Source organism: Phoenix dactylifera, chromosome 8 (assembly GCF_009389715.1).
Source record: "Phoenix dactylifera cultivar Barhee BC4 chromosome 8, palm_55x_up_171113_PBpolish2nd_filt_p, whole genome shotgun sequence".
Lineage (NCBI taxonomy): Eukaryota > Viridiplantae > Streptophyta > Magnoliopsida > Arecales > Arecaceae > Phoenix > Phoenix dactylifera.
The window spans coordinates 23,478,416-23,502,275 of record NC_052399.1 but is presented as its reverse complement, the minus strand read 5'-3'; the positions used below and the strand labels follow the sequence as shown (position 1 = coordinate 23,502,275).

The window sequence follows — 23,860 nt, the reverse complement described above, 5'->3', positions numbered from 1 at the left end:
GGGGCTCATGATCCAGAACCCCTCACCATGCCCCTTTGCCACACGCTCCTTGCGTGCACCTCCAAAAATCGCTGACAGTGGACTGATTGTTAATAACATCGGTGGAATAACTCAATACAAAGATCAACAATGAAAGCAAAATGAATTTTATTCCACTCCAAATTGAAGAACAAACAAGAACAATAAAAGCAAAACAATCTAGTAGAGCAATTAAGGATCTTTACTAGCCCAAATCTAGCAAAGGAATGTAAGGATCCCCTCCTAGCCCAACCTAGTGGAGATTGATGTATCAACTACTAGCCTAAGTCCTAAAACATAAGATCAAGGATCGAATCTATTGAAGGGCCTAACCTCTCAATAGCCCAAGTCTAAGGCCTAACCCCTAGACCGAAATTGGCACAAACGCCGTCCAAGCCTTACGGCCAACTCTCTCACAAGAGAAAAACTCAACTCTGGATTATTCTCGATATTCTGAGATTTACTCTTCGATTATTCTGCATGCCTCACAATGGCCCCCTACAGCCCCTTTTATAGTCTCAAGACCCTAGACAATTTTAGGTAACCCTCCCTAAGATAAACATGAAAAATCGTCTTCCCATGGATCCAAGACTTCTCCACCGTTGATTAGCATGTGAGCAATGGCTTGGAGGGGTCCTAGAAGATCTCCAATCTTTATCTCCCGAATTTGCATGGATTCCGCATCCCAGATGCACGGCTCACGCGTCCCGAATGGTTTGACTCAGTCTTCCTCCGCTGAATGGACAGCTGAGATGGTTGGGATGCAAGGCTGGCTAGGACGCACGTCCCGGTCCTCCCGGATGCACAGGACGCATGTCCCGGTTGACCGAGTCGCACGACCCGGGAGTCCCAGTCTGGCCGAGGTCGGCTCGGCTTTTGGGAGGGCCCGAGTCGGCTCGGCCTTTGGCAGGGCCCGAGATCGGCATGGCTGAGGTGGGCTCGGCCTTTGGCAGGGCCCGAGGTCGCCCTGGCAGAGGTGAGCTCGGCCTTTGGCAGGGCTCGAGGTCGGCTCGGCCTTTGGCAGGGCCCGTTAGGTTGATGGGCAAGGTCTGGCATGCAGGCTAATTCCACGCGGTGCCGAAGTTGTGGATGAACCTCGTAGTCGGCCAAGGGTCGACCGGCCACAAAACACATCACTTGGCCACTTTAGCCTTCGGTTGGCACATGGTCCTCTCTCGGCTTGGCGGGCTACCTCGGTATTGTTTGCGTGGATCCTCAACAGACTGCCCCACACGCGGACGACTTTTTTTTTTCTTTTCTTTTTCTTCCCTTCCCTTCTTCCTCCTTCCCCGAACTCTCTTTCTCTCCTTTCTTCCCCTCTCCTCTCTTCTCCTCTCTTTCCCCTTCTCCTACGCGCAAAGAAGGGGCCGGAACCGCGAGCAAGATGGGTGATCCTCATCGGCCCGAGGGAGGTCGGCCCGAGGCCCAGTGCGACAAGTAGGCTTTTTCTTCTTCCCTCTTCTTCTTTCCTCTTCTTCTTTCTTGCGAGTACCGGTGTGAATCGGTGCGATTCGCACCGATACAAGCCGTTCGCACCGGTACCGAGCTTGTACCGGTGCGAACCGCACCAGTTCGGGCAAGAAACCGTTCGGTTCCCCCATGCGATTCCCCCGCACACGATGCGTTTCCACAGCGCCCAGGCGCAATTCCCCGCACTGGGAATCGCCCGGCGCACGTTTTCCGCGCGGGTGCAGGCCAGTTCATCCGCATGGGGCAGCGCGCCCACATGCTGCCCCGCGCGAGTCATAAATGCCACAGAGCGTTTTGCCACTATGTGGCATTTTTTTTTACTCGTGCCACAGAGTGGTATTTAATGCCATTGTGGCCTTTTTTCACCCGCATCCGCGTGCGGCGAAGAGGGAAAAAAGAACCGATTTGTACCGGACTGGTTCCGGTACGAACCGTCTCAATCCGGTCCGGTAGGCGACTGGTACGCCTACCGGTACCCGGTTCAGCGTACCTTGGGTAGAATAGTTGAGAAAGCTTTCATTCAAATTTTCACTAAAGTAGGCCACCATACAGCCTTCTTACACCTACCGATACTGGTTCAGCGTACCTTAGGTAGAATAGTTGAAAAAGCTTTCATTCAAATTTTCACTGAAGTAGGCCACCATACAGTTTTCTTAAGAGAGCTATGCCAATGGTGACCTTGGGTGCATCACACTCCACTTTGAATACTTTGTCGGAGTCATGTAGCGCAAAGATGGGTACTTGTGTCATTAACTCCAATCTGTGGAAGCACTTTTCAGCATCAAGCATCCAAATGAACTTCTCTTGTTTCATGTTGTTGATGGTAGGGGCAATAATGGAGAAGATGAAACACCAATACAATGATGCAAGGCCGTAGAAGCTCAAGATATCTTGGATGTTTCGAGAAGTTGCCATTCCTTGATGGCTCTGACCTTCTCCCGATCAACTTGCATGTTTTCAGATACAACATAACCTAGGAAGATCAATTTGGCACCAACCAGAATACTTCTTGGAGTTCACATTCAGCTTCTCTAGGCACAAGCTTCCAAGCACCTATCTTAAGTGCTCAATATGCTCGCAAGGCAGTACACAAGTATGTCATCAAAATACACAACCAAGTAGGCTCTCCTTGATCAGGGCAGGCACGATGTAGGGATTTTGGCTCTCCTTGATCAAGCTATTTCACAAAAGCTCACTAGCTTGGTTTTATGGCTGCTCATGCTCCTCTAGCACCATGTGATAGTGTGGAAAAGCGTACACCACCTGGCTCATCATCGTAGAAGGGTTTGCCAAACCTCATCAATTGATGTTATGCTCTTCATGCTCACCATCCAATTCATCATCCACATCTGCATTAGCAAGGTGGACTTCAATAATGGGGTGTCAGCAAGGACACTGAAAAGTGTGATGTTATGGATCTCCACAAGTGTAACAAGACCGCAGGAGTATGCATATCACATGGCATGGTTCATGAGAAATCACCTCACTCAAAGACCATGATGTGATGGTTGGGGTAGACCATGCAATTGTAGTGTCCTTGAAGGAAGAAAGGGTAGTACGAATTGAGCCACGTGCATTGATGGATCCCCTTCTTTCCATTTTGGGCTCATCTTAGCTTCTCCACATGCAACGCCTTGTGATAGGTGTCACTCACATGCCACATAATGTGACAAGCGATCACATCATAGATCAAAACCCATAAGCCATTTGAGATAATAGGCTACACAAGTTCCTTCACCTTCAAGTGTGCATGCCAAAGTAGAGTTTGATAAACTCCTTTGTGTAATCATTGATGCTCCTTTCGCCCTAAGATTCATATAAGATTGATAAAAAGATTAAGAGTGATATGCAAGAAGGAAGTGGGGATGTAGATGCTTCTCCATCTTTGGTCAATTAGTATCTTTAATTTTTAATGCTCACTCAAGAGCGTTGGATATTCTCCCACTATTTAGATGCATAGCCTTGTAATTTCACGTCACAATCTTCACTTCTTGTTATCAGGGGCATCCATAGCTTCAAAGAACATCTCGATGATGATGATCCAATCAAGAAAATTCTTCGGATTGAGCCTCTCCTGAAACTCAGGAAGCTCGGCTTCGATGCCAGAAAGCCTATTACAATCCTGCAAGACTCGTCAAGCAAGGGAAGATGAACCAAATCTTGATTTAGAACATGATGGAAAAGGTTGATAAGGTACTCAGATGATGCATTTGATGTCCAATCATCCTCCCGATCTGATCCTTTAAGGCAGCGATCACGATCAACCATATGATCATGCTCCACCTATAGTTGTGCTATCCATTCTTGCAACTATGGGATCTTCATGACTCTTGGATCAATCTTCACACTGGGGCATTGCGGGCACTTTGGTGAGCCATGGCTTTAAAATCGATGTAGAACACTATAGCTAAATCGGACCCATTTTGATACCAAAAATAGTGCACATAGTGATCTTTCTTCTTAAGGGAGAAGATTTACCCAGCAATGAAGTAGCAACATATGAGGAAGAAGTAACAATAAAGAACTCTCAAGCTCATTGAAAAATGGAGAAGAGAACTAGAAATTACATTTAATCCAAGACCCCCTTTACAATGGCTAGGCACTACTACTTATAGTTGTAGGACCCCTTAAACCTCCCAACAAATATGTCCATAATCATTTCTCACTAAAAAGTTAAAAGACTTTTACAAGTAAGAAAAGAATATTCCCGGGTAATATGCTAAGAGTTGATTTGGTGCAAATCCAAAAATTGATTGCAAGAATAAAAAATATTCTCCATAATATACCACTTGATCGCATAAGATTTCTAACTAATCTTGATCTCAGGTCCTTCCAAATCTACCTAGATTTTAATGGTACCAGCATTATTTAATTAGATCTCCAGTATTACTTTCTAATCTGTAGCAGCCTTCTAGAACTTAGGTCCGAGCCCAATGTCGAACCCCTTTGCTCCTTAGCTGAACTTTTAACATGCCTTGGTTCAAGTGCATGTCAGCCATAAGCATTAATTGGCATGACTCCTGGTGATACAATTAGTCTACTAGATTATCTAAAGCAAGCCTAAATGATCATTTTACCAACTTCAGAGTTATTTAAATTTGCAATTCACAAGCCAGCTTACCGCTTACCTACATGTGCATGCATAGGCACATATGACTTAAACTCAAATCCTTTGTGTTCATTGATTCAATTAATGTGAGATCCAAGATTATGTTCAGGATGTTTCAAATAGAAAATATAACAAATTTCATTATCATTAAAAGTAGCATTTTTCAGCTTTGCAGGGCAGACATTAAATCAAAAGAAATCCAATTGGCCATATACTTTACTAAACCTTCTTAGGCTTCATATTTTCAAGATGGTAGAATAGCTAGAATTCTTATTACTGTTACACTGCAATGGCAAACTATGATAACACTTCACTCCTCAGACATCATTTGATAAAGAAAAACAAGGAGCCGGAGCCACTAGACATAAGACATAAGAGAAGCACGACATATGCAGAGAATGTTGTACCCAAGATCTAACACGCCATTATCAACACTGTTTACGTGAATCTTTATGGAGCCCAAGAAGGTTTAGTAGAAAATATTTTTCAGAATTATATTCAGGATATTTAAAATAGAAAATATAACAAATTGCATCATCATTAAAAGTAGCATGTTTCAGCTTTGCACGCCAGACATTAAATCAAAAGAAATCCAATTTACTATTCACTTTACTAAACCTTCGTAGGCTTCATATTTTCAAGATGGTCGAATAGCTAGAAATCTTATTACTGTTCACACTTCATGTGAGGCCCAATAGTTCCACATCGGAAAGACTCGTTCTAGAGCCTGGGCATATGAGGCGGGTGTCTCCTAATCCTGCAGACGCGTTTTGGGAGGAAAACAAAACTAGGGAGGGGTGAAGGACGCTTGCGTGAAGCCCCGTAACCGGACAATATCTGGCAGGGGAGCCCCGCGGTCCCTCCTCATGTGGCCCCCACGTGGGCACTAGGTGCCTCACGTGCTCCGCGCAGGCGGGGGAGTGACACTTCACTCCTCCGCCATCATTTGATAAAGAAAAACAAGGAGCCAGAGCCACTAGACATAATACATAAGAGAAGAACAACATATGCAGAGAATGTTGTACCCAAGAACTAACACGCCATTATCAACACTGTTTAAGTGAATTTTTATGAAGCCTAAGAAGGTTTAGTAGAAAATATATTCAGGATTATATTCAGGATGTTTCAAATAGAAAATATAACAAATTTCATTATCATTAAAAGCAGCATGTTTCAGCTTTGCAGGCCAGACATTAAATCAAAAGAGATCCAATTTACCATATACTTTACTAAACCTTCTTAGGCTTCATATTTTCAAGATGGTCGAATAGCTAGAATTCTTATTACTGTTACACTGCAATGGCAAACTATGATAATACTTCACTCCTCAGCCATCATTTGATAAAGAAAAACAAGGAGCCAGAGCCACTAGACATAATACATAAGAGAAGCACAACATATGCAGAGAATGTTGTACCCAAGAACTAACACGCCATTATCAACACTGTTTAAGTGAATTTTTATGAAGGCATGTAGATCAATATTGTATCCAATGGTAGTAATTTAACGAAACAAATCACAAATAGACTGAGTACCTCTTAATTCCCCAACTAACAACTAACAAGACAATGGTATGGATGACCGACTGGAGGGAAAAAAGTATTAGTCATGAGCTTTTGATTAGCATAATTATACAATTGCATCCAGACCTGTCAAATTTCAGGTTTAGGCATGATTGGGGAGTGCCATAATCAAATATTACACTAAACAGAAAGTTGACTTACCAAGAGAACAGGAATATTTGTCCGCTTAGCAAATCGCAACAAGGCTGATGTGCATTCCTTAACCTGTGGCACATCAACAGGAACATAAGCCAGGTTAGCCAGGACCACAAAGAGTTGAAAATGATATTGAATCTAACAAGAGAACTGCAAAACCACTTTTGAGTATGAAAACCAATGATCTACTGCTGACCAACACCAATTTATTTAGAATCACTGTTATACCTTTTGCTATTCATTGATCAGTTTAAACATGAATAAATTAGCCATTTTTTATCTTCAAGGAAAAAGGTGGGCTAAAATCCCCCACCACCAAAAAAATAAAAAAGAAAAAGGTCCCAACAAGATTTGAACAGTTAGCCATTAAAAATTTACACATTTAAAACAACTTCTAGAGTTTAAGAATTAAGACACTTAAAAGTTGAACATAATCAAAATCACAATTCGAACTTTTCTGATACACGTTTAAGAAAAACAGAAGAATGTGTTTCCCAAACCACATTTTAAGCCCATTTTAACAAAGGCAATCAAGGTGCAGCATAGAATCTCTCTTGAGTATTCACCACTACCCATGCTACATATGGTATCTTCATAGTACACCCTACAGTTCAAAATAGATGAACAAATATGGTTCATCATGGAGTCATAGTAGTGGGTGTTAATTGCTCCATACAATTTACTATTCGTTCCTAGTTAGTAGGTTGAACAAAACTACGATACTAATCAAGTATCTTCTATGAAACACGGATATGATTACGGATACGGATATGACACAATACAAGTACACCAATATGGCAAATTTTGATAAAGCAGGATATAATATGGCTTAAATATGTCAAGTACATGTGTGCGCACATGTGTTTCTATATGCATGAGTATATGTATGTACGTATATGAATGTATATATGTGTGTACGTATATGAATGTATATATGTATGTCTATATTTATATATAGACACACACATATATATACGGATAGAAAGACTATATATATATATATATATATATATATATATATATATATATATATATATATATATATATATATTACTTTATACATATATACAAGCATACATACACAAATGTTGAAAAATTATATATAAAAACAACATCCATAAAGTATAGCAGGCTATCAAAATAAAATAGGCCACACTTTATTCAGTAGCATATAACTTTTACAGGCTTATCATTAGTCATTATTCTATTGATCATAATCCATATCTCATATTTTAATATTTATATCAATAAACTAAAAAATTGACCCTCGTCTTTATTTTGGGAGGTATTGGGGAAGTAACTAAAGTGTATCCAAGAAGTATCCAGATGTTTTTTTTTAATTTTGAAAAATAGGATACTTAAATAAGTATTAAAAACGTACCTAATAACTATCCGATGAGTACCTGTATCCAACACGGATGCACGGATGCCACATATCATTTGAAGTATCCGTGTTTCCTAGAGTATCTCAGCCATTTAGGTAACAAGCCTCAACTTTCAGAATAGAACTCATCTTTTACATCCGTTTAACTTAGACTCAACTTTAAAACCATAGAAGAGTCAAGCTCCCATAGTCACATACGATTTGAAGTATCCGTGTTTCCTAAAGTATCTCAGCCATTTCGGTAACAAGCCTCAAGATTAAATTTCAGAATAGAACTCATGTCTTTTACATAAGTTCAACTTAGACTCAACTTTTAAACCATAGTAGAGTCAAGCTCCCATAGCCAGAAAGGTCCTATACTTCGGTCTTGGTGCAATTTTTATTTTCTTGGGCAAAGTTTTGGTGCATATTGAGGCCCAGCTTTTGGCCTGAAACATTTCACTGTAATGTCTATTTCAAAACCAAAATAAGCTATGTTATGAAATGATAATTTGAAGTCAAACAGAATAAATATTCATTAAACCCAATATTTTAAGAATGTAGGTGTAAATGAGCTGACTCAAGCATAATACAAAGTTGCTGAGGCTTAGCTAGTTATTTGAAAGGGGTATTCAAGCTCGAGCCGCTTGACTGGTAGCAGATGTCTAAGCTTAGCTCATTCGTTAACTAAAGAGCCGGAATGGCTTCTTAACAAGTCAAGCTCAAGCTTATATTTATCTTTGCAAGCCCAGTGTTTTTAAGCTAAGGTTAGATCAACTCATCTATGAGTTGAGCTTCAAAATGTCTGAGCTCGGCAAACAAGCTTGTTTGAGTCCATTAATGAGCAGAGCCCAAGCTATTCATGAACTGCTCAGTTCATCTGCAACACTATCTAAGACCACAAAGGGTTACAGAGTTGAACATGGTTTGGCAGAACTAAAACTCCCACAGTCCTGTCATTAGACTAACTGGACATAACAGAACATTGAATTTGAAAGGTTTGCCTTCTGGGCACTCAAATTATCTAAACTTTCTAGGTTGGTAAAAGCAAGTTGCTCTGGTGGCTAAATATATTAAAGAAAACAACCACAACACATCTCTTGCTTGCTACAAACATGCCCAGCAGATCTCTCTTTAAGGAAGAGAAAAGGAAGGATGTACAGAAGAGAAACGGAGTAATAGAAGCATGGCCTGCTGAACGGGGCCAAACCGCTAGGTTTGGGCCGTGCCAAGCCAACCTAGTGCGAAATCGGGTTCATTTGCTAATTATTTTCGGTTTAGGCCCCGAACCGGCCAGAACCGGTATCAAACCGACCAGAACCAGTCTCGAACCGACCAAAAAGAGTCTGAATCGGCCGAAACTGGTGCAAACCAGCTAGAGCCGACCGGTTCAGTTCAAACTCGATGCAAGCCAGCCGAGTTTGAACCGGACGGTTCTAGCCGGTTCAAACTGAGCCAACCCAGTTCCGAACTGGGCCCCCAATACGGACTTGTACGATGCTTTAATTTAGTTGGGAAGGGCCGGGCCTTTCCAACTACAATTAAAAGTGGCAGAGAGATTTCCACCGCTTTTCCTTCTTAACCACTCAAAAAACTCGCCGATTCAGCAGTTCAGAAGAAAAATCGAAACCTAAATAAGGTGTGCTTCCTCTCCCCTATCTCATTCTCTCATTTTTTGAGGGGGCTTAGAAAAATAGCTCAAAAATTGCAAAATAAGGAGAGATCATGCCAAAATTTTCAATTTGAGCTTGATTTTAGGATTTTTTGCGTACATACCCTCCTAAATATTGGAATTTGCATGAATACCCTTCCAAAATTGATATTTGCATGTATACCCTCATAAAATACTTATTTTGTATGTATACCCACGCCATCTAACGTCGTTAAGAAGTTAACGGTTTAAAATTAAAATGACGAAAATACCATTAAAGGGTAAACATACAAAAAGAAACATTTATAAAGGTATACATGAAAATCGCAATTTTGGATGGTATTCATGCAATTTCATATATTTAGGGGGTATACATGCAAAACAAATTTTAGATTTCTGCATAAATACCCTTCTAAATATTATAATTTGTACAAATGCCTCCAAATTGATATTTACTTGTCTGCCCTCACAAAACACTATTTTTTGTATGAATACTTTTGACATAACGATTCAGCTAACGTAATTAGCCAAAATTATATTTATTTAAATTAAAAATTAATAAAAATTATGAAAGTATCTTTTTATTTCTAAAGTGAGTAATAGGTTAACAGATCTCACTAAAAACTACAACAGGTTGAAATAGAAAAAATAAAATTAGATTTTTTTGCATGTAAACCCTCATAAATATGTGAAATTGCATGAATACCCTCACAAAGTTTATTTGCATATATACCCTTATCAAATATATTTTTTGCACATTTACTTATTGAGGGTATTTCGGTCATTTATAATTTTAAACTGCTAATTTCTTAACGGCATTAGATGGGATGGGCATATATGCAATAAAAAAGAAAAATGGAGGGTATACTGCAAAACAAGTATTTTATAAGGGTATACATGCAAATATCAATTTTGGACGGGTATTCATGCAAATTTCAATATTTAGAAGGATATGTGCACAAAAAACCCCTTGATTTTATTATATGTTGTAGATCTATGAACGATCTACACACTAACATAAAAAAAATTTAATTTTTGAATTATATATAATTTTTAAAAATTAAAAATATATTTTTGGAACAAAAAATAAAAATAATAAAATAAATAAAATTGAAAAATAACTGTAAAATCAGAAATGTATTTTGGGGCAAGCAAGCTACTCTGCATAAAAATTTGATGTCCATTAATTCAAGTTTTGATGCGATCATGCACATAGTGGCTTCGGTCTAATTTGAAAAAAATTAAGAAATAAACAGCTTTTGATGCATGCCCGAGAGCCTAAAAAAATATATGTAGCATCCATTGTTGGGTTCTATATGAATCTGAACTGAATTTAATTTTTTAAAATATTAATATTTATAAATTATTTTTAAATTCGAAAAATAATTAAAAATATATAAATAATTTTAAAAATTATGAAAAATTAATAGTATAGAGAGGGATGGGGCATGGAGGTGGCAAGTGCTGAAACCATCGCCCTAAATCAGCGGATTGTCTCTTCCTTCTTCCCTCTATATTTCTTTTTACTATATAATGTATTCAAATTGGTTCAGATAATCGAAGGAGCGACACCAGAATGTTCACACTTCTGGTTTGGTACCATCTTAGGGTAAAAATAAATGCTTAGAAGCAAAGCCAAAGGCATGAAATTATGTGTGGGGACTAAGAGCATCTCGTCATATTTATTTACATTAACAGAAATCATTAAATGATGAAACCAAACTGGCCACATTCAAAATAGGCTGCAATAAATGACATGTATAACCATTTATTTATGTTTTTAGCTTGCTAGTCCAAAAAACTAAAATATTATGAGAAAAATGGATCGATGCTGTTAAATTTTTAAACCAATCCAGCTACTAATGTATCTGTATCATTAGAAGCAGACTTCCAACATCGCTACGCTAACAAGGCAACCAAATTAGCCCCTCAGCATTATATAATTTCCACACGATATTATAGGGTATTCTGGCACATATGATATACATAAAGAATCTGCAGTATCAGTAGGTCACATTAGAACAACTTTTGAGGTATAGCAAAAATTGACTCAGTGATGTAGAAACATCAATCTGCCGCATTATATCTGTTGTTGACAGATATCCGTACGTCGAGAATGAAGTAGAAACAAGCTTAACTTTGAAAATACAAATGTAAATTTAGAACCAGTAATTTCAAAGTTTTTGACATCGTATAACATGCACACAAGCCCACATTTGTTTACACTCAACTTAGTATAAAAAATATCTACAAGCCAGCAAGTTCATTATTCTTGATTGCGTATGTTTCTTTTATGACATTATAAACTCCTCGACAAAAGTGGTGGCATCATAGAAAATGGAGGATAACCCAGTGATGATAAAAAAAAACTCAACATGGTGAGGTTTCAATGTGTCATTGCAACAAAAGAAATTGAGAGCGCATGCACATATTTTAGTGTTGATAATGCACAATTATAGCAAAGAAGTTTTCATGGGGAGAAAATCCATCATGCCTAGATTGAATGGTACATGCAAAGGATACAGTGAAAACTGAAAAGCTAGATTTAGGAAACAATTTTCTGACAAGATCTCAGGTATACGGAAAACAAACATGGCTGGTGAAGCACTGCCATACCTGTATAGGATAGAGGCATTGCCCGAAATTGTATTATAGAGAAATCAACTAATAGCGCAAGGAAAGAGTAGTGAATTAAAGACAGACTAGTAGAGTATCAACTACATGCCAGGAAGACCACGTCACCAATCTTGAGATTGTTTTTCAAAACTTGGCGAATAAGCATAATATGGTTGGATATTCAACATCTAAGCTCAAGATAAGAAAAGAGTAAACAGATAGATGTCCTGATTTGTTTTGATAGCTTGGAAATACAAATAAGCATTTCTCAGGAGCATGCAAAGAAGTACAAAACATGAGCGACGTCAAAAGAAAGACCATTTTGTGCCCTGGTTATTAATTAACTTCTGATTAGGTTGTGGTCCATTTTGCATGATTGTTGTGCAGGGTTTTACAACAAGATCAAAATGAGTGAGATTACTAAATTTATATACATTCAAGAGTATAAGGGTTTCAAAACAAATCATACCAACTATTTGAATTATCCCCTAGATTATGTTCTATGCAGATGTGTGCATGACAACAAGGTCAAGATAAGTAAGAACAATATATTCAGGAAGAATATTTAAGAGGTCATCAATGGTTCTAACATAAATTGAACGAAGTAGAACCTACCCTTTAGGCCAAGGATTCATGTCCTTTTGCGACCCAACGACACACCGGTACCATACCATCACGAAGAGAAAACAGTACCAAGGACCACCCCAGGACACCACTTCGCTCAAGAATCAGGACATCCTGGCCGTCCTGATTACCGGCCAAAGCAGACAGGGACAGTGGTATCCCAACAATTGGGATGGTGGTGCATCCTAGGACACAATTTTTTTCTTTTTCCGCTTCATACACCTATACCCATCCAGGTACCATACCTAGCTGGAAACAAACCAGGACAGGTATAAGACTTCAAATTCAATTCTTTCTTCAGGCAGAGTTAATAATTATAAAGGTTATTTAGTTTGATCCATGGTTTGCCGTACCAGCCGGCACGGATCGATACCAAATTAGCGTGGAATCCAGTACCGTAAGCTTATCGTTGAAAAATCGGTACGGGACCGGTACGTAACCGGTACAGGACCAATACGGGCCAATACGTGAAACCCCAAAATCCGGCCATTCAACGGGACCGGTATGGGCCGGTACAGAACCAGTACCGGACCGGTATGGACCGGTATTGTACCAATCCGGGCCGCCACCGGTACCGGTACGGCGGACCTTGGTTGGTCAAAATTAGCACCTCAGCTTTGTATTACATAGGATGGGAAATTACACAAATCCAAAGATATGGGGCATTATGGCAACAAATAAAGTCTGTGCTGAGCACACTTCAGATGGATCTAAAATGTTTGATTCTAGTTGGTATTCCTTTGCAAATCCGGTATAAAATGTGGCCAAGGAAGCTTTACAAGATCCAAAATTCAAAGTTTTTTAGAAAAGACCTGCATAACATTTCCAGCACTTCCAGCAATTCCGCTCAAGTAAACAGTTTGAATAGAATCCACAATAAGGGCTTGAGGAGAGAGTTTTTGGATTTTATCCAAGATGTCCTGCAAAGAACAAATTTATCCAAAATTTAGAGAAAGTCGTAGCTAACATTTCCAAAAAAATTACAAAACACAAAATTCCTTGGCCGTTAAAACAGTCATAATTATTCAAAAAATGTCTTACAATATTATACCATAACCTGGAAGAGTTATAAACTTGCATTCTGAACAGGCAGCAAGACTCTGCTTAACTAGTAAAAATAATAGGAACTGCACTCAGCTCCAGAAGCAGCTTAACTAGATACTATTGACAGAATGATACACAAGCAAAAAAGATATAAAATGAAAATGTTAACAGATACATTGATGAGCATGCACATATATGTATATATATATATATGGAATGCCTGAACATATCTCAACTTTAATGCAAAGAATGCATTTCTTTGTTTAACTGCATTGAAGCATATTATCAATATACTATATACAGAGGCAGGGTAACAGAAAGTTTGACTAGTAGTTGTTTTCAAAGAAATTCTGAGGCAACATAGGAATGTCAAATTGCACTCTTCTTTCAACAGTACTGAAAGTCAGAAGATTGTAGAAGACCCAATAAATCTGCATGATAAAAAGGTTTCTACTTAGCACTGATTCATGAAACATATAGAAGGTTATGTACCAGCTGCAGCACTAACTTGTCAACAATGTGCTGTCAGCCTATTCAACTAAGATGTGATATTGCTTTCTGTTTCTCATATTCTAACCAATTTATACCAGTTCACAAGGACGTACCTTTAACTAAGTTTCTTTTTTCCTTTTTGCTCAAAGTTGCTGAAGTAAACATTTTTACATGCCCAACAGATCAAGGAATGCCGTACCAGTCCGTACCGGCCGGTACGTACCGGTCCGGTCCCTGACCGGTACCGGACACAGATGAAAACCGGTATTTTCGGTTTTCTTCTGTGAACCGGCCGGTACCGCTTGGTACCGGCCTCGTACCGGTGCGAACCAGCCGGTTCGCACCGGTACGGTGTTTTTTTTTGGGGGGGGGAACCACAGCGCCTCGCTGTGGTTTTTTTTTTTTTTTTTGATGGGAAAGAAAGTGGTCCGGACCGGTACCGTACCGGTCCGGCCGGCCACCGGTACGCCGATCCGGACCGGTACGGCGGACCTTGCAACAGATACTGTACAGTAGTTATGGAATCCAAAGTTCAGCTTGCCTTTAATGCCGCTATTGTAGAATTAGAAAGGCCAAAGGCCAAAGTAGGAATTTCACATGTATATACTCTTGGGGAACAACTTTGTCGGTTCTTCTAATCATCTTAACTTCCAAATTTTCAATCTCCAAAATTAATTTTAAATGCACAATAATATCAATATAACATTAGCAATCAAGAAAATATATAACTACAGGCAGTTATCTTCTCCATAAGCCAACATGACTAAACTTCTGTAGCGTTAATAAAGGAAGCATAGATAGCAAATGATGTAAAAGCAAGCACCTCAATATCTGTACTTGAGTACAAGTAGAGGTCTTCTGTTGTGATTCCCATGCGGTAAGCCCTGTTCCCAATTTGTTCAATACTCTGTCACGCCATTAAAAGATAATGTATGTTCATACGACAGCAAATAAGGCCAGCAAAGTGAGCAATCATACAGGCATAATGAAGATACTGAACCTCATCTGACTTAGGTATGGTCTTATTCTCTTATCCATACACAAGAAGCAATTACTACTTAGCAAACAAGAGTTACAAAAGCCATCTATTTCACCAATGAAAGCAACAGCATAACAGATTTACAACAATAGGTATGAGACCCCACTTCTAAAAATATTTTCTGTCCTACAAAATTCCAAATATCAATAAAGCTATCTCAGCCATGTAAATGTATGCTCTAATCATCTCCCCCACTCTTCTTCCTTTTCTAAAATTGATGGCTCATCATGCATAAAGAACATTTCCACAGAAGAAGAAAAGCCTAATGGTGCAAAATTTCAAAAAATCAACAAAGCGAAGAGTACCCAGAAAATGTAATTATGGCAAGACAACCAATTGCCACACATGCTTGGTACTCCTGATGAAAGATTGGATTCCTGACAACATGAAAAGTATTCTTGCCACTCTTTTGGGTGCAAGGGACGCAATAATAGTGGTTTATAAGTAGGCAAGAAAACTAAATAGTGAAAGTGAATATACCAGTCATTGTGCACTCTGTATCAGCAGTCAAATGGTATGATGTCCTACTTCTTAGACTTCCAAAAGATAGATAATCACTGGGGAAGACTCAACATCAGATGAAGAAATGGGAACAAGAAATCACCCAACCATACAGCTTGAAATGGGATAAAAGAGTGATATAAAAAGCAATGCAGAAATTTAGCATGAGTCATGCTCCCATAAAGAGGGCGAATATGCTAAAGATCAGCTTTGAAGAGACAACAAGCTAGCTGACCATATCAAGTGACAGGGAGATAGAGAAATAAACCAAATTGGAAGAAACTGAAAAATGTCAAGTGAAAGTGTGAAACTGTTAAGAAGCTTGGCATCATTAATGCAAGACCCAAATGAATCTCAAAAGGCACATAAGCAGTTCAGGAGCCTGTAAAATTAGCAGTCTCTTACAATTGGCACTGCAAGTACCTCCTGCCAAGAAGAATATAGTCAGGATCACTTTCAATGATAAACATGCTATCTACCTTGAAGGAAATGGTTTCACCACGCAAGAGAACTTTTAAGAGGAAGAGGGTGATACCAGTCCTCGAAGTCTTGCCAATTTATAGCAAGGAAGAGCCTCTAACCACCAAGCAAAGAGGGGGTTGGCAGGTCTCACCATACAAGAAAGCATGGACAGCAATGTTATAATTACTAAGAGAACAAAAAGTATGCAAAAAAAGCAATCACCTGACCAAACTCCTAAAATCATGCAAGAGATAACTTTTAAGGGCTAAAGATGACCTGTAGAAGTTGGAAGATCTGAGGCGAATTAAGAAACGTAGGAGGTTATGAATAGAACTAGATGTCTATGAATCAGGAAAAATTTATTCATCCATGTTAGTACAGATGTTGACACAAATAAAATTGACAGCAACGAATAAAAGAAAAATATTTTTCTAGTAACAAAAGCAATTTTTCATTTCTAGATAAGACGAATAACATAAATAGAGGCAAGTTCTACAATTCAAACTTCGACACACTCTTTAGTGACACTCCGTAAAAACAAATAAATCTTATAAAACCACTAGCATAAACACAGAATTGCACAAATGGGATTGGAGAAAGATATTATCAACATACACTAAAGAGCAACAAGCAGCTAAGCCGGTTTCCTATAGCTGAGAAATAGTAGCAGGCAGTCTGTATGTTTGCAGCTCATAAGAATGGGTAGCCACAAGGAAGTACTAAGGTGAATAAGTTTCACTGGAAGTAAGAAAAGGATTTGAGCAGGTGAATCTTTTTAATGATGACTGTGGAGAGGATAGTACTGCTCAGAATTAGCAACTAGATGTGGGGCCATCGATTAGGGTATGGATGACAAGACCAAAAGCCACCAGTCATACGTTCATCGGAATGCCACTATAATGCTGCATGATATAAGCATGCATAGCAGAAAGTTTAGGGAGAAACATAAGGAATGGGGCAGGAGAAGGCATCAACTCTATGAACATAGACGGTGTTCAGAAGAAGACTCTCAGTAATGGAACTTGGAAGAATCAGATGTGCCAAAAAGAAGAGAATTATGCACAAGATGCTCAAAAAATTACAAGTTGCATGTATCTGTCTTGACATTTTTTTATGCATAAAATTGTACCCAACGAGTTGAAATCTATGCTCCCTAAGTGGATAAAAGAAAAAGACACTCATAATCCAGAAGATGAAAGTTAGAAAGCCGAGAATAAATCAGTGGAGAGCAAAATATAAGCAATAACAATTTTATCAGAAAGTGGAAATAATATTGAGCCATCAGAAACAGAAATACAGGCAATGGATTAAAGAGCATTGAGTCAGAGATAGTGCCTTTAGAATTATCTCAACCCAAAACATAAGTACAGGTAGAAAATACAGACTGATTGCTTTCAAGGTCACAGCGTATGCTCAATGATACTATTTTATTTGTGGAAATCATGGTAAGAAAGCTAGAATAAACATGCCTCAAGAAAGAAAATATTGGATAAATTAGTGAGCCACACAATCTACTCCTGCAACAACATAAAATTTAAAGGAGCTGGTAAACCAAATGTTCCTGACAGCAACATCCATGTAGAATTGACATATTTAAAAATATGGTGCATAAAACAATGCCAAACAATCGGCAACAAGAGCCACCACATGGAAGGAAAAAGAGATGTTCTTGCATCAAGATAAACAAGTCAAAAAATAGCTTAAGAGATAAGGTGATGCTAGCTTCAAAGATAAGACCCATGAATTCTGTAAGTAGATGCAAGCTATTAGCAGAAGAATAAAAGACAGCCAGGGTAATAGTAGAAAGTAAATAATAAATCAGAGCTAGACAAATGTCCCCACCTATGATGCCATACAACAACATGTCTGAGGTAGAACAAAGCACTCATTTCGGCAGGTTCTAGATGCAGAAAGATAAAAATATGTAATTGCACCGGTTAAGTTTATAACCATTCCCCGGTTAACTTCATGACAAAGTTGACCAAATATGATATATATTTTCATTTGTTAGATTAATAGCATGCTAGAAAATACACAAATCACATAGACCGGGAAAGGTCAGGGATGTCAGGGTGGGATAAGGTATCACAATACGGAAAAAACAAAGATGAACTTTTACCATTGGAAGTTTGGAATTTTAAGTAATCCAAATAGCGACAAAGGCTGAACAAAGTTTTTTTTTTTTAAAAAAAAAAAGAATCTAGTTCTTTTACAAATCCAAATTAAATGTAATATAAGCAGACATGAATTAGCTTGAACAGACTCTGCCACCATCTAAAGGAAATGCAAAAGAAACACAGAGGATGAAACAGAAGCAACAGACAGGGTGTGCCGAGGGTCCTTGGAAGAAAGATAAGCACGTCGAACAATAAATTCTTCCCATGCTACATAAAGAACATTTGGAAAGAAGCCAACATGATGAACAAATATAAGGGAAATAACATACATATATGTACATGATGACGATGTTGAATAAGTAACATGTTCATCAAAATATGAAGAAAGGATAGCATGTACAGCAAACCGTGTGCAAGCACATAAAACACAAAAGATCAACCTAAATGATTATGATGCAAAACAAAGCATCATATTGTATGATAAGATGACACCATATTAACAAGAGCATGCACACAAGGAAAGCATGAATAGCACAATCAAAACCAACCTCCTCACCGGAGACGTATACAACTGGAGCAGACCCCTTAAAACTGAGTCCTTGAGCTACAATAGCGGCAATCTTCATATCAAAAAACAAATTTCCAAGTCAAAACCGAACAATTTATAGGTGGACAAAATATTCAAGAAGTATATGCACGGTAGAACATCCATTCAGATATACAGGACTTTATGGTATTCAAAATTACCTATACAAGTAAAGCTATGATACCCTACATGCACAATAATCTGAGGAAACAAGCTTATACCTGCAATAATAATGTACTTTTGCCAACACCAGGGTCCCCTCCAACTAAAACCAAGGAACCTACAAGCCAAGTGCACAACTAGACTACTCAATTTGGCCGCAGCAATAATCAATCCATTCTACATAAATTTGAATTTACACAGGAATCTTCAAGTGAAGTTTCACACAATTTATACCATATGTTATAACTCAATCATCTAACAGGTGGAGGAAATCGAACAAACACAGGCAAACAAATTATTCTACAAAGAGGATTCAACATAGCAAATAATCAAACCAAGTATATTTTGTTCTCTCATTTAGCAAGGCTTGCATAAGTCTGCCAACAAAATGTATAGTAATATTTCCAGTTGAACAGATCTTTTGGAAACTTGACTTCTTCCAAGAAGTAGGTCAAGGATTACAAGAGTGAACTAGGGTGTCAGCATAATAACTGTTAAAAATTGATAAATTCTATATGATCCCATACAGAAAAATTCACAAAGTTGATACGACGAGAAAACTGACATGATTTGTAAATGTCAAATCTTCATTTGAGTTAATATCGGATCAGTTAGGAACTATGAGTGTTTCAAGTGACAATGTAAAATATACATGTACATATAATATTAGTTGCATCTGTCTCATTGCTGTTTACAGTTAGAACCTCATGCCTCCCTCTCTCCATCCCTCCTGTCTCCTCCTTGAAAGGTATCTCCCATTCTCACTCTTTATTATATGTGTCTAGCCTTAGCCGCCATAACAAAACAATCAACCATTTTGTCTTCTGATAGTCCTAATAAAGCAACCTTAGCCCATTCCAGCTCTATTCTTCCTAAATTCCACACATATCGATCTCAAAATCCCAATTATTAGTGTAAATTATGCATGCAAATGGACATAGCAGGATGATATTACTTGTACATCATATCTGGTCTTACTATCGAATCTCATACTCAAACGTAATAGATTTTGGCATCAATCATCATCATCTGACCATAAGTGCATTTATGTTTAGGCCACCCAGCTTAAATTACATTAAAAACTTGCTCAATCTCACCATCATTAGAATAGTAGGGCAGGAAATGCCACTACAGCCATCCCCTTATCATCCATTTTATCTCCTCATTGCTCATTTCAACATCCAAAAAATGAGCTTTGGCTCCTTGTCATGGGAATGGTTTCAGTATAGGAAAGTTTAACCAAGAATGTAGACTAGGTCTACAATAAAGGTAGATACAAGAAAGGCATCCCAAATAAATTGTCAACAAAAAAGCACAAGTTTACAAGAACCAAAAGGACAAGACAACAAAGAAACTCCAAAACAAAACAAATGGCATAAATAGAAAGTATTCTAGATGTGCAAATGAGGGATAAGCATGTTGTGGTGGACAAGAGATAGATCTAGGAAGGATTAGGTGAGAATGTTCCAATTGAAGATAAAGTAATGGGGAACCAATAAAGATGTTATACTGTGTATGTGAATGAGAGAGAAGGAAGTTGCAGCGGACAAATGGTAGATCTAGGAAGGGTTAGGTCAGAGAGGAGAACAATAGAGGAAGCACAAAAGTTGCTCCAATTGAAGATAAAGTGGTGTGGAACCAACAATATATGGTGCAATCACTATGTGCAGTGAAGATCAAGGATGCTCCAACACATGAATGCTCTAAGGCTTCTGTAGAAGGGTTTGGAAAGTGCTGAGACGATCCAAGATAACATAGAGAAGTTGTGAAGAATGATTTGGAAAAGCTTGCATGATATAGCCCCATAAAATAAATGCTTCATAAAAAGGCATTTAATAAAGCTCTGCCCCAAATAGTTGATGTATGGCTACAAGGTCAGAATTTTAGTTTATACACATCCACATGCATTTGTTTGTATGTGTGTGTATTATGCAGAAGTGGAAATTTATTTGGTATTGGACTTACATTAGCACCTGCTAAACTTCCCAAAGTACCAATATGTCACTCCTAAATTCTGGGGAAAAAGCCATTTAAACCTTTTTAACAATGTAGTCCTTCTTAATCTACAATCATGGGGCATCCAATTAGACTAGAAGGATACCGCCAGCATGCATGAATAAATGATTCTTAAGTGAATATAATTCTCATTATAAAAATTCTCACATCCAATTAGGTGGATCACACCTGAAAGAAAGTTCACTTAGTGTGACAATTTGGGGGTGGTGATTTTTTTCCTTTTCTTCGTTTTGGGGCGCAGGGCGGTAGGGAGAGAGGGAGGGTGTGTTTGAGAGAGAGAGGAGAGATGGAGGGAGGGAAGCTTACCCAAAACTATTAGAATTAAAATGGCAAACTGTTCAGAGTAACAGCAATTAGTCATCTAGCTTTATATTAAATAAAATCTTGTAGAGAGAATCATATAGTTGCTTGAATTAGATATCTGCTAAGCATTATACTCCTAACTGAAGAGCATGAGCATGCAGAATATCACATTGGCAAATCAGATGAGACCAACTACATATGAAGTTAACAAGAATTCAAGAATATAATCTTACCTTGTAGAAAATGGATTTGTGATTGAAAAATAATTTGATTAAATAAGATCAAGGTAGATTCATAAGATATAGCTTATGAAAGGAAAAAGAATTCTGAATAGAAATGCAACTCAAGTAATTATTGTCTACTTTATGCGCATGTTTTCCGTTCTCGAGTACAAAGATGCACTAAAAAGCAAGGGCCAAGCACGACCTGTTCAGGAGGGTAAGAATAATACAAAGATACTATTGTGATTAGAAATCTAAATTACCTGGTACAATACCACCACCAAGAACCCTAGCAACCTCCATCCCAAAGTGTCCAGATCTAAATAACACATGAAAGCACAAACATGGTTATTTAAGATTTAGAAAACATCACAGTAATTTTTTGTACCTTACAACCAATTGTCTGTATTACTTGTTTTACAAGAAGTAGGAGGAAGTATGAGTTTCACCAAAGCTTTTAGGGCAAGAGGGATGTTTTAAACTCTCCATAATTAATTTGATCAAAGAAATTACAGAGATGAGAACTTTTTAATACCCGCGCTTCACCATGCCTTCATGATAAGCATAGTGTGTATATTCTAATCAAGTAGGAATTAGAGGTTCCTCCAAAATAAGGTGGCATTCATAAGAAGCTGCCCAAAATGAAATTTTGCATATATGACCGAACAAGAAAATTTTCATATTTGAATTTCTATAGGAAAATATAAATGGAAGGATGTGAGGGACTACTTTATGCATTGTGAAACGATATATAGGTGCAATGACCATTGTTATAAATTATAACAGAAACATGGTTATTAAAGGTATTCTACACCTAGAAAGTCCAAATTATCAAAACCTTATCAGTTGCAATAGATTGAAAAGTATGCAGGAAAGGTTTTTGAAAAATTAAAGGCCGTATTTGACCAAGAAAAATTAAAGGCTGTAGCAAACTATCAAACACATTTACCAAACTATCAAGATGATCCTTTTATAATACAAAGATCCTTAGAAGTTCTGGATACACTATAAATCATGGCACTCGGTATTTTAACCACCAAGAAACACTCACAGGGGGATTCGCCACTCTGACTGGTTCGTCCCAGCATTGACATCAGCCAAGCTCTTAGGAGTCAACTGGTCCGGTTGCTGCATAAGCCATGACCCTACTGCCGCCTCAGAAACTTCAGCCCCCCTGGACCTATTGAGTTCGGTCTCCAAGAACTTCTTCACCGAGCCTAAGGTCTGGCAAGAGGGGCAAGTCCCCCACCACTGCCCATATTTAGCTCCACAGTTACCACAAAGCCAAGAGGCCTTCACCTTCCCAGTTCTCGTCCTCACAATGGATGACCAGGACTGTGAACTCGGGACCAAAGAAACCCTATTCCTCTCATCGCCCTCGCTCGAATCCTCTTCTGACTTCTTTTCTTTCTTCAAGACTCTCTTCTGCACCGCCTTCTTAGTCTTGGATCTCTTCTCTTCTGGGTCATCCTCTTCCGCCGCCCTTGTTACAAGCTGTCCCTCCAGGGGATCAAAGGACGTCCAAACCCGGGGTCCATCCTCCCGCTCATTCGAACCCCCTTCCGAATACCTCTCCTTTCTAGAAAATGTCTTCTTGGCCGACTTGTCTGCCCTAAATCTTGCTGTCGATTCCTCTTCTTGATCGTTGTCTCCATCTCCCCTGGATTCAAGCTGGTCGGTGAAGGGATCGTATGACGTCCAGGATTTAGGGCTTTCTCCGGGGTCTCCAAAACTGGACGAAACCGTATATTCTTCCTCCCAGCTTCGATTTCCAGAGTGGACGCATCTCTGGACCGAATAGATTGTTCGGTGAAAAGAACTCGACTTCTCCGTGGGATTCGAGAAGAGGAGCCAAGAATTTGAGAGGGATTTGGCCGTTGGAAGATTCAGGAGATTCTTGTGGCGGAGGAGACTGCGAATAGCTCGCATCTTGAGGATCTGAGGGAGTTGCCGATGGGGTTTTAGCATCAAGAAGAGGAGAGGGAGGAGATAGGGACGAGAAGGGTTTAGAGTTTAGGGTTTAGGGGCGAAGAAAACGATCTTATGCTGCAAGACGACCCGCCAAATTCGAAAGCCAGCGATCGTTTGCGCGGCTGGAGCTCTTCTTGAAAGCGAAATGGCTAAACTGGCCTCCTTGCAGCGGTCTACATTACTCCCGGTATATATAAGATCTCGGCTCCCAGGTGGGAGCGATGCGAGTTAGGTTTGCCGGCTGGTCGCCCTCCTCGTCGTCGGCCGCCTTTATTACCCCCAGCGGTTAGGCGATCATGACCGTCCGATGCGGCAATACGTCCTAGAGACGGTTCTTTGTCCTGCGAGATATCCAAGCAACGGCCACTTCACGGTAT

The 23,860-nt window shown here is 38.9% G+C and overlaps 1 protein-coding gene across 1 annotated transcript in view; it reads right to left on the bottom strand.

Moving 5' to 3' along the window:
• Positions 1 to 23,712, bottom strand: part of LOC103697534 (DNA repair protein RadA) — a 57,530-nt gene extending 33,818 nt beyond the window's left edge. Inside the window, 7 exon segments of the mRNA XM_039129310.1 lie at positions 6,322 to 6,384; positions 13,382 to 13,489; positions 14,929 to 15,012; positions 18,773 to 18,844; positions 19,032 to 19,090; positions 21,776 to 21,831; positions 22,564 to 23,712. Of these exon segments, the coding sequence (XP_038985238.1) occupies positions 6,322 to 6,384; positions 13,382 to 13,489; positions 14,929 to 15,012; positions 18,773 to 18,844; positions 19,032 to 19,090; positions 21,776 to 21,831; positions 22,564 to 23,480 (1,359 nt within the window). The 5' untranslated portion in view covers positions 23,481 to 23,712.
• Positions 23,713 to 23,860: the final 148 nt, after the last annotated feature.